Here is an 18,886-nt window from a genome sequence, read left to right on the forward strand (position 1 = left end):
CCTTTCGGAGTCCCCAGCATCCACTAGGACGTTAGAGAAAATGGCGGGGGTTTTACACATATACAGTCACAGACTGTATTATGTGTATTTTTATGCCAAAGGTATTTTAATTGCTGCCCAGGGCGCCCCCCCCCAGCGCCCTGCACCCTACAGTGACCGGAGTGTGTGGTGTGCTGTGGGAGCAATGGCGCACAGCTGCGGTGCTGTGCGCTACCTTAATGAAGACAGGAGTCTTCTGTCGCCGATTTCATCGCTTCTCTTCTCTCTTCTGGCTCTGCAAGGGGGACGGCGGCGCGGCTCCGGGAACGGACGATCGAGGTCGGGCCCTGTGTTCGAACCCTCTGGAGCTAATGGTGTCCAGTAGCCTAAGAAGCACAAGCTAGCTGCAAGCAGGTAGGTTTGCTTCTCTCCCCTCAGTCCCACGTAGCAGTGAGTCTGTTGCCAGCAGATCTCACTGAAAATAAAAAACCTAACAAATACTTTCTTTCTAGCAAGCTCAGGAGAGCCCACTAGGAGCACCCAGCTCTGGCCGGGCACAGATTCTAACTGAAGTCTGGAGGAGGGGCATAGAGGGAGGAGCCAGTGCACACCAGATAGTACCTAATCTTTCTTTTAGAGTGCCCAGTCTCCTGCGGAGCCCGTCTATTCCCCATGGTCCTTACAGAGTTCCCAGCATCCACTGGGACGTCAGAGAAATAGGTACTGAAAGCAAACAATGCAAGCATCCAGCTATTCAGAACATCACAGTAACTATTTAGTCAAACTGAGGGATACACTCTGTGATTTACAATGGTAAAAGTATTGTAACATATTTTACTTAAGAGCTCTGCAGTAGAAATCAATGTTTACTTGCACCTACAGCCAGGGCAGTAGAGGGCCTGGCTGGGCCCAGGTACTTTGCAGGGTGTGTGGCCTCATCACAGGAGGCGTGGCCATGCACACTTAGAATTTTTTTTATTTTAAGCTTCTCTCTTGCCACACTGCAGCCCAGCACACAGTAGCGTAGGCTGAGCTGAGGAGAAGAGCTGCAGGTGCTGCTGCTTGGAAAGGGCAGGGGGTATCTGGGTCCCTCCATCAGACCTGGGCCCGTGGAATTAGTACCCGGTCACGGCGCACTGCCCATAACCTTCCCACTCTGGAGTAAGCAAGATACATAAGGCTGCAGCCTACCCATTTCCATAAAAGAGGTTTCTTGTTCTGTTAATTGGAGCATCATGCCTAAAGTCTTCCCCTGTTCTCAACATTCCCTTCGTCATTAAAGTGTTTAGTAGAGCTGCTCCTAGTCCACACAGCAGGGGTGGGGAACCTTCGGTCCTCCAGCTGTTGTTGAACTACACATACGAGCATGCCTTGCTATACTTTTGCTATTTGGCCATGCTAAAACTGTTTCAGGGAATGCTGGGATGTGTAGTTCAACAACAGCTGGAGGGCCGAAGGTTCCCCATCCCTGCTATACGGAGTAAAAATACTTGATGATCCCTGCAGGTATATCAGGGGGAAAAATGACGTCATTTACATTTTCTTCCCCTACTTTAAGAATTTTCTAGACCATTAGGATTCCAGAAAAGTGATCACAAAATAAAACACATTCCTAGGATAAGAGAACTTGTAAAACAAATGTGTTTAATGAACTACATAACAGACATTTAGAAAGTGCACAAGACATGATTGCCTCTAGAGAACTCTGTTACTCTGCACGCTTATACCCTACTGTACATACTTGGCTGGAAAAGTGCTGACAGAGTTCTGGGAGTGACTTTACAGCACACACAAGCTGCAGGGTGTAAGGTGGACAACAGACAGAGAAGCAGATAATACTGAACAGGAGCAGCCTTGTAAAATTCCTACATGAGAGAGATCATGCAGCTCATCCAATCAGAGGAGGCGAGAGGGCTGTGTATCCTGCAATGTGCCCTCCTTCCTTCTCCTGCAGGCTGAAGCGGCTGCAAGAAGGTGAAGGACATGGAGGAGTGTCCATAAGTGTCTGCCATGTGCAGTGGACTTGTAAACAGGTCTGAGAGACCTAAGGGAGAGTTTAATACATGAGGGAGGAGTGTTTGTGGTGTACGGAGGGCACCTGGATGCATTTTGGTAGGTGGAGGCATTTTGGAACATGTGTGAGGTCTGAGTGGGGTGGCACAAGTTTGAAACAAATTAAAGGTATGTGGGCATTTTGGAATATTTTTACACTTTTAAAATAAAGGTTAGTATGAGACCCTTGCAAAGATTGGAGAATATATTAGGGTGCACTCAAATTATCTTTTGGAAAAGGGTTCTTTAAACTGGAGGAGACAGAGTTCTAGAGGATGGAGGTCAGAGTGAATTGGATGCATGTTTCATAATTAAATGAAAAGCGACTAATAACACTGACAGGCCAAACACAAGAGAAGTGACGCAGTGATTTGTTAAACAGTGCCAAATGCCACAAAACTGAACATATAGAAATCATTTGTCTGCTCAAGACCGAGAGAGGAATGTATAAATGCTTTATATAAATAACAAACCTTTCTAGAAAAAGTATTAAAAACTCTAATCCCTGCATCATGCTAGAGGCGACAGAGCTACTGGACAGCCGAACATGTCGTTTAAAATAAAGTAATTGCAGATCCGTATACTTACCATATAAATATAAAACTCTGACTGCTGTAATTCTGAAACTTACAATATAGAAAAACTAATAGGTTGGTTACATACATAACATACAAAATAAATATTATTCCAGCAATCAATATCTGCATAAAGGGTAGGATTGTGTGACTTGGAAAAAACTGCATTATCGTTAAAAACGGCCATATTGCAAACAGGTCAGTCCCTGGAAAGAATTGTGTTTTCTTACATTTGTGCTTCATTAATCTAGTAAAAAAAGCTTTTTTCCTGCAACTTCATTATAAACAGCCCCTGTCATACAAAATGGAGGCAGCCATTAGAACGTAGCTTATCAATTCACGGTAAACTAGCGACACCACTTAGGCACTTCATGACCGTGGTTCAAAAGGCGTTAGTCCTGAGTAAATAGGCTGCACTCTCAGGAGCAACAAAATGGCTGCCTCCATTAAGTTTACTCAGCAGGTGGTCTTTAATGCCCCGAATAACATTTTTTTTAAAAAGAAACCTGTAAATACATTGAAACTGAACAGGTTAAATCACAAAGTGGTGAAACATAATAAGCAGATGTTAAGAGGAAAGCAAATATAACACTCCGTTAAGACCTAGGCTCGTTATTTTGTGTGACCAGGTAACATGGTTATATCTTGGTTGACATAAACCCGAGAGTCAAACATCTACGTTTGCATCCTGCAAGTGACTGAACGTAAATAAATCCAGCAAAAGTGCGTAAAATAACACGTGCAATGTTTCATTAAGGAACAAAGATCGGGAGCAGAACACAATTTAACGTTCACATGGGATGCATTCTTCTCCTGTGGTAAAATATGAATTTATTACTAGGAAAAAAAAAAAAAGGAAGGCACAAGAATTGAATAATTGCTCAAGTAGAAGTTTTGTAAACTGAGGATTTTGGTAAATCCAGAAAATGTAATAAAAAAAAACAAAAAATAAAGGCAACTGATGACATTTCACGCGTCAATTAGTCCACTTCAAAGTATGTGCTGCTGTATACGTCAGGAAACAGTAAGGCAAAGTGCATACTCAGTACTCCTCTAGACAGCTACAATGGTAGTGTGTAAGCATAGATAATAAAATTTAAATATAAATGTGCTATGCTGGATTTATGAGGAAAATGGCTCCATTTTCTTTCTTCATCACAGTATACTATAAAAGTGTAGGACCATTGGTGTACCATCGCCAATTGTTGGCAACAGGCTGTTAAGGGAGGGGGTGGAAGACTATAACCCCAGTTCCAAACCTCGAAAAATGAGGAGAACAAGTCCAGAGTCTGAAACAAGTGCTAGGCTGCGTCATATTGCTGAAGCGCCTCCTCCAACTTTAGCGTCACTTTTTTGAAGAAGGTTATCTGTTGCTGTAAGTAATGCTGCATCTGCGACTTAAAGTCCCGCACGCGGATTTTGTGAAAATGCTGAATTTCGGCCAGGGTGGCATAGGACACAACGTTACAGCGCTCCTGGATGTCACTAGCTTTCTGCAGCTCCATCTTGCCTTCTTCCACATGCTTCTTACTCTCTCGGACTTTGGCTAGCGCACCTATGGTAGAGGAGAGAGGACAGGTCATATATGTGACGTCTGTATAAAGAAGAGAGACACTAAAAACATTCACAAACATATACATGAACATTTCAGGTTTAGGCACCTCTGGAGTGCGTTACAGTTAGGCTGCAGGAGGGGAGGAATTTACAGTAAGGCTGCTGGAAGGGAGGGTTAGAGGGCCAGTGGTAAGTATAAGTATACTACCTTCCCCTGTTGGGATTCTGAACATCAGGATACTACGGTCGGTATTCTGACCACCTGTATCCCGAATGCCGGCATTTCAATCCCAACCTATTATTTTGTTACTATCATCTATTATTCTGAAGCACTGTACAGGGTCTATACACGGTAACAGTAAACCATAACATATCAGTGGTACAGTAACTGTATGGAGACATGTTTTTGTAACACCATGAGGCAATAATCTGACAAACTAGGTAGGACGTATACTAGAGGCGAGGTTTGGGGAACTCACTATCTTTATAGGCCAGTGGAGGTGAGTCACAGGGAGGATAACTGTTCAGCACTCAATGAGTCTCTATCTAACATAAGTGGGGAGCACTCAAGAGTCGCTAACAGGGACTAGGAGACCAGGGACAGTGAGCGCAGGAAGCAAGAATAGCGCTGGGGAACAACATGAGAAAGGTGGGCCCTGCCTGTGAGAGCGTACATGCTCTTATGTTCTAGAGCAGTGGTTCTCAAACTCGGTCCTCAGGACCCCACACGGTGCATGTTTTGCAGGTAACCCAGCAGGTGCACAGGTGTATTAATTACTCACTGACCCATTTTAAAAGGTCCACAGGTGGAGCTAATTATTTCACTTGTGATTCTGTGAGGAGACCTGCAAAACATTCACTGTGTGGGGTCCTAAGAACAGAGTTTGAGAACCTGTGTTCTAGAGAGCTTACATTCTAAATTTCATTACTGCTGGTTTAGTTTATCTTTAATTTTAAAATAAGAGATAAATGAAAGCTGAAATATATTTTTCCTCTTTGTCCAACAAATAGAATGACGTAGAGAGCACTCTGGGCATCCGGAAATGGAAACCGATCTCATCCATCTCTCCTAACTGCACTCCCTGGTGAACTGTAAACACCACAGACTGATGTTAGCTCTGTAACTACACATTAAGCACCCTTGTTAGAATGCTCAGCAAATCTAACATCTGCCGAGTTCTTAGAATAACGGACACTGTGGGGTCTTTGAAGGCTGCATACATGTTTACAGTCACATGATATATGGAATGGAATATGTAGTCTACAGTCTAAACCCTTACCAGTGGCACACTAGCTGCTTTGGAACTACACACCCCAGCATGCCCTAACAGCAAAACTGTGGCAAGGAATGCTGAAAGGTCTAGTTCCACAGTAGCTGGAGTACCACAGGTTAACAGATGACATTGTGTATGGAGAGTGCGCAATAAAATCCTGCACAATTTATCTTTCCGGTTAGAAACACCATAAATGTCCTCCTCGTTCACCCAATATAAGTTTTATAGCAATTAGTGTCAAAGTGCATTCCTGCATTACCGAGCCTAATAAACTGAAATGACAAAGGGAAGGGAAACAACGGACAATGAAAAAAAGACAGGGCTGGAAAATAAATGCTGCATTGTATACTGTAGATCAGGGGTTCCCAATTACGGTCCTCTAGGCACACTAACAGTCCAGGTTTCAAGAATAGCTCTCTACATCATTCTGCTTGTCACACACAGATATACAAGTGCTGCCAATCAAATACATCAGCAGTGTCTTGTGAAGCAGTTTTGTTGCATTGCCTTGTAATTAAGACACACACTCCAGTAATAAGGACGCTCAGCGCCAGCCGACGCACATAAAGTAATCGTTAACACCCACAGAGCAGTAAAGATAACTAGGTGCCCACACAATGATGCTACACTGGAAGCATGGTCCTGGGTTCAGTCAATCAGCAGAGTGATAGCAATCCATGTGGCACATCATGGCTTCAGTCACGCTCGCCGGAAGTCTGTTTAAGGACAGAGGGCGGGATGTACTAATGTACATCGCCACGATGCTGATCGCATATGTACTAACATATGCGATCAGCATTGCGGAGGACAGCTCTTCCGATAAGAGCTGTCCTCCGCGATGCACAGCGGCAGCCTGACTTCCGGGATTCGGCCCCAGAAGTCAGACTGCGCATGCGCGGGGTGACGGGGAACGGCCGCAGGGCATGCTGGGAGGGATCCGATCGGATCCCTCACACAGCGCCGCGGAGAGAAGCCCATAGGCTTCTATGGACTATCGCCAGCTAAAGCTGGCGAACCCCGCCGCGGCGAAGACCTGGCGGCCGGGGGATAGTACATCAGGAAAATGCGGTAAACAGGGGGTTTACCGCATTTTCCGCTTAGTACATCCCGCCCAGTGAGCTTTTATACTTTACTCACTAACAAGTAAGCATTAAAGTGGTAAAACTAGTTTACACAACCACCTAATAATATATTCCAGCTAAATAACAAAAAGGCGGGTGTTAACATGAGGTGAAACACAGAAGAATGACCACAGATTAACAACTGGTCCATCAAGTCTGCTCACATATTACACAGCGATTTACAGAGAGAATTCAATCATTCACTGCAGCCCCTGCCCCAGCGAGGCTTAGAATCTATATTCCCTACTACAACGTACACAAAAAAGTACGTATGTAGCAAGGACGCACTGCTTTCATGTATATACAAGTGCTTTCCGAGGTGTTCATAGTTCTTAGCGTTTGAGATGTCTCATTTTCAAGTTATCACGCTATATAAATATATAATTGCAGACTTTAAAATGCAAATAAGATTTTATACCTACCGGTAAATATTTTTCTCCTAGTCCGTAGAGGATGCTGGGGACTTCGTAAGGACCATGGGGTATAGACGGGCTCCGCAGGAGACATGGGCACTATAAAAAGAACTTTAGAATGGGTGTGCACTGGCTCCTCCCTCTATGCCCCTCCTCCAGACCTCAGTTAGAGAAACTGTACCCAGAGGAGATGGACAATACGAGGAAAGGATTTTGTTAATCTAAGGGCAAGATTCATACCAGCCCACACCATCCACACCGTATAACCCGGGCTATACGCAACCAGTTAACAGTATGAACAAAACAGTATCAGCTAAAGACTGATCTCAACTGTAACATAACCCTTATGTAAGCAACAACTATATACAAGCCTTGCAGAAATATATCCGCACTGGGACGGGCGCCCAGCATCCTCTACGGACTAGGAGAAAAAGATTTACCGGTAGGTTTAAAATCTTATTTTCTCTTACGTCCAAGAGGATGCTGGGGACTCCGTAAGGACCATGGGGTTTATACCAAAGCTCCAGACCGGGCGGGAGAGTGCGGACGACTCTGCAGCACCGACTGAGCAAACGCAAGGTCCTCATCAGCCAGGGTATCAAACTTATAGAACTTTGCAAAAGTGTTTGAACCTGACCAGGTAGCTGCTCGCCAAAGCTGTAAAGCCGAGACGCCTCGGGCAGCCGCCCAAGAAGAGGCCAACTTCCTAGTGGAATGGGCCTTTATCGAATTTGGAAACTGCAATCCTGCTGTAGAATGAGCCTGCTGAATCGTGTTACAGATATAGTCTGCTTCGAAGCAGCAAGCGCCAACTTTGTTGGCTGCATACAGGACAAACGGTGCTACTGTTTTCCTAACCCGAGCCGTCCTGGCTACATAGATTTTTAAGGCCCTGACTACATCCAGGGACTTGGAATCCTCCAAGTCACCCGTAGCCACAGGCACCACAATAGGTTGGTTCATATGAAATGAAGAAACCACCTTAGGTAAAAATTGAGGACGAGTCCTCAACTCTGCTCTATCCACATGGAAAGTCAAATAGGGGCTCTTGTGAGACAAGGCCGCCAATTCGGACACCCGCCTTGCAGATGCCAAGGCCAACAACATGACCACCTTCCAAGTGAGAAATGTCAATTCAACCGTTTGAAGAGGTTCAAACCAGTGAGACTTCAGGAACCGTAACACCACGTTAAGGTCCCAAGGTGCCACTGGGGGCACAAAAGGAGGCTGGATGTGCAGCACTCCCTTTACAAAAGTCTGGACTTCTGGGAGAGAAGCCAATTCCTTCTGAAAGAAAATAGACAGGGCCGAAATCTGTACCTTAATGGAGCCTAATTTTAGGCCCATATCCACTCCTGTCTGTAGAAAGTGGAGAAAACGGCCCAGATGGAAATCTTCCGTAGGAGCATTCCTGGCTTCACACCAAGAAACATACTTCCTCCAGATACGGTGATAATGTTTTGCCGTCACCTCCTTCCTAGCCTTTATCAGTGTAGGGATGACTTCCTCCGGAATACCTTTCCCAGCTAGGATTCGGTGTCCAACCGCCATGCCGTCAAACGTAACCACGGTAAGTCTTGGAACACGCAGGGCCCCTGTTGTAACAGGTCCTCCCTGAGAGGAAGAGGCCACGGATCTTCTGTGAGCATCTCCTGAAGATCTGAATAGCAGGCCCTTCGAGGCGAATCTGGAACAATGAGTATTGTTTTCACTCTTTTTTGTCTTATGATTCTCAATATTTTTGAGATGAGAGGAAGAGGGGGGAACACATAGACCGACTGAAACACCCAAGGGGTCACCAGGACGTCCACCGCTACTGGCTGAGGGTCTCTTGACCTGGCACAATACCTCCGAAGCTTCTTGTTGAGGCGTGACGCCATCATGTCTATGTGAGGAATTCCCCAAAGACTTGTTATCTCTGTAAAAACTTCTTGATGAAGTCCCCACTCTCCTGGATGGAGATCGTGTCTGCTGAGGAAGTCTGCTTCCCAGTTGTCCACTCCCGGAATGAAGACCGCTGACAGAGCGCTTACGTGATTATCCACCCAGCGAAGTCTTGGCGGTTTACATGAGCCACGGCTGTGACATTGTCCGATTGAATCAGAACCGGTAGGTCGCGAAGAAGATTCTCCGCTTGTCGTAGGCCGTTGTATATGGGGCAGTACGGATGGTGTAATGGTTAGCATTACTGCCTCACAGCACTGAGGTCATGGGTTCGATTCCCACCATGGCCCTAACTGTGCGGAGTTTGTATATTCTCCCTGTACTTGCGTGGGTTTCCTCCCACAATCCAAAAATATACTGGTAGGTTAATTGGCTCCCAACAAAATTAACACTAGTATGAATGTGTCTGTGTACATGTGGTAGGGAATATAGAATGTAAGCTCCACTGGGGCAGGGACTGATGTGAATGGGCAAATATTCTCTGTACAGCGCTGCGGAATATGTGTGCGCTATATAAATAACTGGTAATAAATAAATAATACTAATAATATATGGCCCTCAATTCCAGTACGTTGATGTGTAGACAAGCCTCCTGGCTTGACCATAGCCCTTGAAAATTTCTTCCTTGTGTGACTGCTCCACATCCTCGGAGGCTCGCGTCCGTGGTCACCAGAACCCAGTCTAGAATGCCGAACCTGCGACCCTCTAGAAGGTGAGCACTTTGCAGCCACCACAGGAGAGACACCCTGGCCCTGGGGGACAGGCTTATCTTTTGATGTATTAGTAGATGGGACCCGGACCACTTGTCCAGGGGGTCCCACTGAAACGTCCTTGCATGAAACCTGCCGAAGGGGATGGCCTCGTAGGCTGCCACCATTTTCCCCAGAACTCGAGTGCATTGATGAACAGACACTCTTTTTGGTTTTAGCAAGTCTCTGACCATGTTCTGGAGGTCCTGAGCTTTTTCCATCGGGAGAAAAACCCTCTTCTGTTCCGTGTCCAGAATCATGCCTATGAATGATAGTCGAGTCGTTGGAATCAATTGTGACTTTGGCAGATTGAGAATCCAACCGTGTTGTTGTAGCACTCTCGGGGAGAGCGACACGCTCTTCTGCAATTGATCTCTCGATCTTGCTTTTATCAGGATATCGTCCAAGTATGGGATAATTGTGACTCCCTGCCTGCGCAGGAGCACCATCATCTCCGCCATCACCTTGGTGAAAATCCTCGGGCCGTGGAAAGCCCAAACGGCAACGTCTGAAACTGGTAATGACAGTCCTGTACAGCGAATCTCAGGTACGCCTGATGAGGCGGATATATGGGGACATGAAGGTATGCATCCTTTATGTCAAGTGACACCATAAAATCCCCCCCTTCCAGACTGGAGATCACAGCCCAGAGCGATGCCATCTTGAATTTGAACTTTTTCAAGTACAGGTTTAGGGATTTTAGATTTAAAATGGGTCTGACCGAGCCATCCGGCTTCGGGACCACGAACAGGGTCGAATAGTATCCTTTTCCCTGTTGGACTAGGGGAACCTTGACAATCACTTGCTGTTGACACTGCTTTTGAATTGCAGCTAACACTACTTCCCTCTCTGGGGAAGAAGCTGGCAAGGCCGACTTGAAAAATCGGCGAGGGGGCACCTCTTCGAATTCCAGTTTATATCCTTGGGATACAATATCCATCGCCCAAGGATCCACGTCTGACTGAACCCAGACGTGGCTGAAGAGTCGAAGACGTGCCCGCACCGGTGCGGACTCCCTCAGTGGAGCCCCAGCGTCATGCGGTGGATTTAGTAGAAGCCGGGGAGGACTTCTGCTCCTGGGAACTAGCCGAAGCAGGTGTTCTCTTCCCTCTACCCTGGCGAGGAAGGATGAGCCCCGACCTCTTCTGGACTTATGCGACCGAAAGGACTGCATCTGATATTGTGTAGTTTTCTTTTGCTGTGGGGGAACAAAAGGCAAAAAAGTAGATTTACCCGCGGTAGCTGTGGCAACCAGGTCCGCGAGACCTTCCCCAAATAAAACTTCACCTTTGTATGGTAAAACCTCCATATGCTTCTTTGAATCAGCATCACCCGTCCATTGGCGGGTCCACAGGGCTCGCCTAGCAGAAATCGCCATGGCGTTGGCTCTTGAACCTAGCAGCCCAACGTCTCTGAGCGTCTCTCATATATAAGACTGCGTCTTTAATGTGACCTAAGGTCAATAAAATGGTATCCCTGTCTAGGGTATCAAGGTCAGCTGACAAGGTATCTGTCCAAGCTGCAACTGCGCTACATACCCATGCCGATGCTATTGCCGGTCTGAGTAAAGCACCCGTATGCGTATAAAATAAGAATTTACTCACCGGTAATTCTACTTCTCTTAGTCCGTAGTGGATGCTGGGAACTCCGTAAGGACCATGGGGAATAGCGGGCTCCGAAGGAGGCTGGGCACTCTAGAAAGATCTTAGACTACCTGGTGTGCACTGTCTCCTCCCACTATGACCCTCCTCCAAGCCTCAGTTAGGTACTGTGCCCGGACGAGCGTACACAAAAAGGAAGGATTTTGAATCCCGGGTAAGACTCATACCAGCCACACCAATCACACCGTACAACTCGTGATATGAAACACAGTTAACAGTATGAAACAATAGAGCCTCTCAACAGATGGCTCAACAATAACCCGATTTAGTTAACAATAACTATGTACAAGTATTGCAGATAAACCGCACTTGGGATGGGCGCCCAGCATCCACTACGGACTACGAGAAATAGAATTACCGGTGAGTAAATTCTTATTTTCTCTGACGTCCTAGTGGATGCTGGGAACTCCGTAAGGACCATGGGGAATATACCAAAGCTCCCAAACGGGCGGGAGAGTGCGGATGACTCTGCAGCACCGAATGAGAGAACTCCAGGTCCTCCTCAGCCAGGGTATCAAATTTGTAGAATTTTGCAAACGTGTTTGCCCCTGACCAAGTAGCTGCTCGGCAAAGTTGTAAAGCCGAGACCCCTCGGGCAGCCGCCCAAGATGAGCCCACCTTCCTTGTGGAATGGGCATTGACAGATTTTGGCTGTGGCAGGCCTGCCACAGTATGTGCAAGCTGAATTGTACTACAAATCAAACGAGCAATAGTCTGCTTAGAAGCAGGAGCACCCAGCTTGTTGGGTGCATACAGGATAAACAGCGAGTCAGATTTTCTGACACCAGCCGTCCTGGAAACATATATTTTCAGGGCCCTGACAACGTCTAGCAACTTGGAGTCCTCCAAATCCTTAGTAGCCGCAGGCACCACAATAGGCTGGTTCAGGTGAAACGCTGACACCACCTTAGGGAGAAACTGGGGACGAGTCCTCAATTCTGCCCTATCCATATGGAAAATCAGATAAGGGCTTTTACATGATAAAGCCGCCAACTCTGACACTCGCCTGGCTGAAGCCAAGGCCAATAACATGACCACTTTCCACGTGAGATATTTCAGATCCACGGTTTTTAGTGGCTCAAACCAATGTGATTTTAAGAAACTCAACATCACGTTGAGATCCCAAGGTGCCACAGGAGGCACAAATGGGGGCTGAATATGCAGCACTCCTTTCACAAATGTCTGAACTTCAGGTACTGAAGCTAGTTCTTTTTGAAAGAAAATCGACAGAGCCGAGATCTGTACCTTAATTGAGCCCAGTTTTAGGCCCATATTCACTCCTGCTTGCAGGAAATGCAGAAATCGACCAAGTTGAAATTCCTCTGTTGGGGCCTTTTTGGCCTCGCACCATGCAACATATTTCCGCCATATGCGGTGATAATGCTTTGCCGTAACATCTTTCCTGGCTTTAATAAGCGTAGGAATGACTTCCTCCGGAATGCCCTTTTCCTTCAGGATCCGGCGTTCAACCGCCATGCCGTCAAACGCAGCCGCGGTAAGTCTTGGAACAGACAGGGGCCCTGCTGCAGCAGGTCCTGTCTGAGCGGCAGAGACCACGGGTCCTCTGAGATCATCTCTTGAAGTTCCGGGTACCACGCTCTTCTCGGCCAATCCGGAACCACGAGAATTGTGTTTACTCCTCGCTTTCTTATTATTCTCAATACCTTTGGTATGAGAGGTAGAGGAGGGAACACATAAACTGACCGGTACACCCACGGTGTCACTAGAGCGTCCACAGCTATCGCCTGAGGGTCTCTTGACCTGGCGCAATACTTCTCTAGTTTTTTGTTTAGGCGGGACGTTTTGTTTTGGAAGACTTCTGGATGAAGTCCCCACTCTCCCGGGTGGAGGTCGTGCCTGCTGAGAAAGTCTGCTTCCCAGTTGTCCACTCCCGGGATGAACACTGCTGACAGTGCTAGTACATGATTCTCCGCCCATCTGAGAATTTTTGTGGCTTCTGCCATCGCCATCCTGCTTCTTGTGCCGCCCTGTCGATTCACATGGGCGACTGCCGTGATGTTGTCTGACTGGATCAGCACCGGCTGGTGTAGGAGCAGGGATTTTGCTTGACTTAGGGCATTGTAAATGGCCCTTAGTTCCAGAATATTTATGTGAAGGGCAGCCTCCTGACTTGACCATAGTCCTTGGAAATTTCTTCCCTTTGTGACTGCCCCCCAGCCTCGTAGGCTGGCATCCGTGGTCACCAGGACCCAGTCCTGTATGCCGAATCTGCGGCCCTCCAGAAGATGAGCACTGTGCAGCAACCACAGAAGAGACACCCTGGTTCGTGGAGACAGGGTTATTAAACGATGCATCTGAAGATGCGATCCGGACCACTTGTCCAACAGGTCCCACTGAAAAATCCTGGCATGGAACCTGCCGAATGGAATTGCTTCGTAAGAAGCTACCATCTTTCCCAGGACCCGCGTGCAGTGATGCACCGATACCTGTTTTGGTTTTAGGAGGTCTCTGACTAGAGAAGACAACTCCCTGGCTTTCTCCTCCGGGAGAAACACTTTTTTCTGGGCCGTGTCCAGAATCATTCCCAGGAACATTAGACGTGTCGTGGGGACCAGCTGTGACTTTGGGATATTCAGAATCCAGCCATGCTGGCTCAGCACTTCCTGAGATAGTGCTACTCCCACTAACAACTGTTCCTTGGATCGTGCCTTTATTAGGAGATCGTCCAAGTATGGGATAATTAAAACTCCCTTTTTTCGAAGGAGTATCATCATTTCCGCCATAACCTTGGTAAATACCCTCGGTGCCGTGGAGAGTCCAAACGGCAGCGTCTGGAATTGGTAATGGCAATCCTGTACCACAAATCTGAGGTACTCCTGGTGAGAATTGTAAATGGGGACATGCAGGTAAGCATCCTTGATGTCCAGGGATACCATATAATCCCCCTCGTCGTCCAGGCTTGCAATAACCGCCCTGAGCGATTCCATCTTGAACTTGAATTTTTTTATGTATGTGTTCAAGGATTTCAAATTTAAAATGGGTCTCACCGAACCGTCCGGTTTCGGCACCACAAATAGTGTGGAATAGTAACCCCGGCCTTGTTGAAGTAGGGGTACCTTGATTATCACCTGCTGGGAATACAGCTTGTGAATCGCTGCTAGCACCGCCTCCCTGTCTGAGGGAGCAATCGGCAAGGCGGATTTTAGGAAACGGCGGGGTGGAGTCGCCTCGAATTCCAGCCTGTATCCCGGAGATACTATTTGAAGGATCCAGGGATCCACTTGTGAGCGGGCCCACTGATCGCTGAAATTCCTGAGGCGGGCCCCCACCGTACCTGGCTCCGCTTGTGAAGCCCCACCGTCATGCGGCGGACTTGGAAGAGGAAGCTGGGGAGGACTTTTGTTCCTGGGAACCTGCTGTTTGCTGCAGCCTTTTTCCCCTGCCTCTGCCTTTTGACAGAAAAGACCCTCCTTTTCCCCGCTTGTTTTTCTGGGACCGAAAGGACTGAACCTGATAAAATGGCGCCTTCTTAGGCTGTGAGGGGACATGGGGTAAAAATTCTGACTTCCCAGACGTTGCTGTGGAAATTAGGTCGGAGAGACCATCCCCAAATAATTCCTCCCCCTTATAAGGCAAAACTTCCATGTGCCTTTTGGAATCTGCATCTCCAGTCCACTGGCGAGTCCATAAGCATCTCCTAGCAGAGATAGATAATGCACTTATTTTAGATGCCAGCCGGCAGATTTCCCTCTGTGCATCTCTCATGTATAAGACTGAGTCTTTTATATGGTCAATTGTTAGCAGGATCGTGTCTCTGTCTAACGTGTCAATATTTTCTGACAGTTTATCTGACCACGCAGCGGCAGCACTGCACATCCATGCCGACGCAATAGCTGGTCTGAGTATAATGCCTGAGTGTGTATATACAGACTTCAGGATCGCCTCCTGCTTTCTATCAGCAGGTTCCTTAAGGGCGGCCGTATCCTGGGACGGTAGTGCCACCTTTTTAGACAAACGTGTGAGCGCTTTATCCACTCTAGGAGGTGTTTCCCAACGTAACCTATCCTCTGGCGGGAAAGGGAACGCCATTAGTAGCTTCTTAGGAATTACCAATTTCTTATCAGGGGAAGCCCACGCTTCTTCACACACTTCATTTAATTCATCTGACGGGGGAAAAACTACAGGTAGTTTTTTCTCCCCAAACATAATACCCTTTTTTGTGGTACCTGGATGTAAATCAGAAATATTTAACACCTCTTTCATTGCCTCAATCATGCAGTGAATGGCCTTAACGGGCATTAAATTTGACTCATCGTCGTCGACACTGGTGTCAGTATCCGTGTCGACATCTACTTGTGCCACCTGAGATAACGGCGTTTCAGAGCCCCTGATGACTTTTGAGACACCTGGACAGGCACGAGCTGAAGACTCGGCTGTCCCACAGTCGGCATGTCGTCAAATTTTTTATGTAAGGAGTCTATACGTGCACTCATTTCCTGCCATAATACCATCCACTCAGGTGTCTGACCCCCAGGGGGTGACATCCCTGCTAAAGGCATCTGCTCCCCCTCCACATCATTATCCTCCTCAAACATGTCGACACAGCCGTACCGACACACTCCACACACACAGGGAATGCTCAAATAGAGGACAGGACCCACAAAAGCCCTTTGGGGGGACAGAGTAAGAGTATGCCAGCACACACCAGAGCGCTATATATATATATATATACAGGGACTAACTGAGTTATGTCCCTAATAGCTGCTTTTTATATAATATACTGTATACAGTGCCAATTTTAATGCCCCCCCTCTCTTTTCCCTCTTACTGTACTGTAGAATTGCAGGGAAGAGCCAGGGAGCTTCCTTCCAGCCGAGCTGTGAGGGAAAAATGGCGCCAGTGTGCTGAGGAGATAGGCTCCGCCCCTTTTTCGCGGCCTATTCTCCCGCTTTTTATGGGATTCTGGCAGGGGTATTTACCTCATATATAGCCCCAGGGGCTATATATTGAGGTATTTTAGCCAGCCAAGGTGTTTTTATTGCTGCCTCAGTGCGCCCCCCCCCCAGCGCCCTGCACCCTCAGTGACCGGAGTGTGAAGTGTGTATGAGGAGCAATGGCGCACAGCTGCAGTGCTGTGCGCTACCTTGGTGAAGACAGGATGTCTTCATGCCGCCGATTTTCCGGACCATCTTCTTGCTTCTGGCTCTGTAAGGGGGACGGCGGCGCGGCTCCAGGACCGAACATCAAGGCTGGGCCTGCGGTCGATCCCTCTGGAGCTAATGGTGTCCAGTAGCCTAAGAAGCCCATTGCGGCTGCAAGCAGGCAAGTTCGCTTCTTCTCCCCTTAGTCCCTCGCTGCAGTGAGCCTGTTGCCAGCAGGTCTCACTGAAAATAACAAATTCTAATGGGCCCTACACACTGGCCGATATTTTGAAAGATATGAACGATCTCGTTCATAAATGAACGAGATCTCGTTCATATCTTTCAGTGTGGAGACTTAAGCGATGAACGATGCGCGTCCCCGCGCTCGTTCATCGCTGGTCTCCTGTCGGCTGTGCATGCAGGCCAATATGGACGATCTCGTCCATATTTGCCTGCACGTCTATGGAGCCGGGTGACGGGGGGAGTGAAGAAGCTTCACTTCCCCCGTCACTGCCCCCCCCGCCGCCGGGATGCTCGTCGGCCGTATCGGCCGTCGGGCACCTCGGCCAGTGAGTAGGGCCCATTAGACTATAACTTTCTAAGAGCTCAGGAGAGCCCCTAGTGTGCATCCAACCTCGGCCGGGCACGAAATCTAACTGAGGCTTGGAGGAGGGTCATAGTGGGAGGAGCCAGTGCACACCAGGTAGTCTAAGATCTTTCTAGAGTGCCCAGCCTCCTTCGGAGCCCGCTATTCCCCATGGTCCTTACGGAGTTCCCAGCATCCACTAGGACGTCAGAGAAATATATTTTAAGGTATTTTCCTGTCTGCGATCAGCAGGATCCTTGAGGGCTGCCATGTCTGGAGACGGTAGCGCCACCTTCTTGGACAGGCCCGTTAAAGCCTTGTCCACCCTGGGTGAGGATTCCCAGCGTACCCTGTCCTGTGCTGTGAAAGGATACGCCATAAGAATCCTCTTGGGAATCTGCAGTTTTTTGTCTGGAGTTTCCCAAGCTTTTTCAAATAACTCATTCAGCTCATGAGACGGGGGAAAGGTTACCTCAGGTTTCTTTTCCTTATACATGCGCACCCTCGTGTCAGGGACAGAGGGGTCCTCTGTGATATGCAAAACAACTTTTATTGCAATAATCATATAATGAATACTTTTGGCCACCCTTGGGTGTAACCTCGCATCATCGTAGTCGTCACTGGAGTCAGAATCCGTGTCGGTATCAGTGTCTGCTATTTGGGATAGGGGACGCTTTTGAGACCCTGAAGGGCCCTGTGACACAGTCCAATCCGTGGATTGACTCCCTGCCTTTTCCCTGGACTCTGCTTTGTCCATTCTCTTATGTAATAAGTTCACATTTGCATTTAAAACATTCCACATGTCCACCCAATCATGAGTCGGCGTTGCCGATGGAGACACCACAATCATCTGCTCCACCTCCTCCTTAGATGAGCCTTCTGCTTCAGACATACCGACACACGTGTGCCGACACCCCACCACACACAGGGATATATCTATAAGGAGACAGTTCTCCACCAAGGCCCTTAGGAGAGACAGAGAGAGAGTATGCCAGCACACACCCAGCACCAACTGACACTGGAAACAGAATTCCCAGATAATATCGCTTTTATATATAATAAATCGTGTAATACACTCACTGCGCCTTACAAGTGCCCCCCCCCCCCCCCCCTCTTTTCAGCCCTGTGTCACAGTGTTCAGCAGGGGAGAGTCCGGGGAGCCAGCTTCTCTGCAGTGCTCTGTGGAGAAAATGGCGCTGGTTAGTGCTGAGGGACCAAGCTCCGCCCCCTCCAGTGGCGGGCTTCGGTCCGGCTCAATTTTATAAAACTGGCGGGGAATTTATACACTTACTGCCTCCGCAGCCTATATCCATATTGCCGGACTTAAAGGTTTATATTGCTGCCCAGGGCGCCCCCCCCTGCGCCCATCAGTGCCTGGTAGTGTGTGTAATGTGTGGGCGCAATGTCGCGCAGCGGCTTACCTCAGGGAAGATCTGAAGTCTTCTGCCGCCTTAGAAGTATTCTTTTCTTCTTATACTCACCCGGCTTCAATCTTCCGCCTCTGTGAGGAGGACGGCGGCGTGGCTCTGGGACGAACGGCGGGGGGGAGACCTGCGTTCCGACTCCCTCTGGAGCTAATGGTGTCCAGTAGCCTAAGAAGCAGAGCCTATCACTTAAGTAGGTCTGCTTTTATCTCCTCAGTCCCACGATGCAGGGAGCCTGTTGCCAGCAGTGCTCCCTGAAAATAAAAAACCTAACAAAATTCTTTTTCCAGAGAAACTCAGGAGAGCTCCCCTGTAGTGCACCCAATCTCCTCTGGGCACAGGATCTAACTGGAGGTCTGGAGGAGGGGCATAGAGGGAGGAGCCAGTGCACACCCACTCTAAAGTTCTTTATAGTGCCCATGTCTCCTGCGGAGCCCGTCTATACCCCATGG

General features: G+C 48.0%; 1 protein-coding gene across 2 annotated transcripts in view; it reads right to left on the reverse strand.

Moving 5' to 3' along the window:
• Positions 1-1,603: 1,603 nt before the first annotated feature.
• Positions 1,604-18,886, reverse strand: part of SNX18 (sorting nexin 18) — a 54,044-nt gene continuing 36,761 nt past the window's right edge. The window contains exon 2 of one of the 2 annotated variants that reach the window (XM_063961955.1): positions 1,604-4,161. In XM_063961955.1, coding sequence (XP_063818025.1) covers positions 3,908-4,161 — 254 coding nt within the window. In that variant the 3' untranslated portion in view covers positions 1,604-3,907. The remainder of the gene's footprint in view (positions 4,162-18,886) is intronic. The other variant, XM_063961947.1, reaches the window with a different exon arrangement.

This window comes from Pseudophryne corroboree, chromosome 1 (assembly GCF_028390025.1).
Source record: "Pseudophryne corroboree isolate aPseCor3 chromosome 1, aPseCor3.hap2, whole genome shotgun sequence".
NCBI lineage: Eukaryota > Metazoa > Chordata > Amphibia > Anura > Myobatrachidae > Pseudophryne > Pseudophryne corroboree.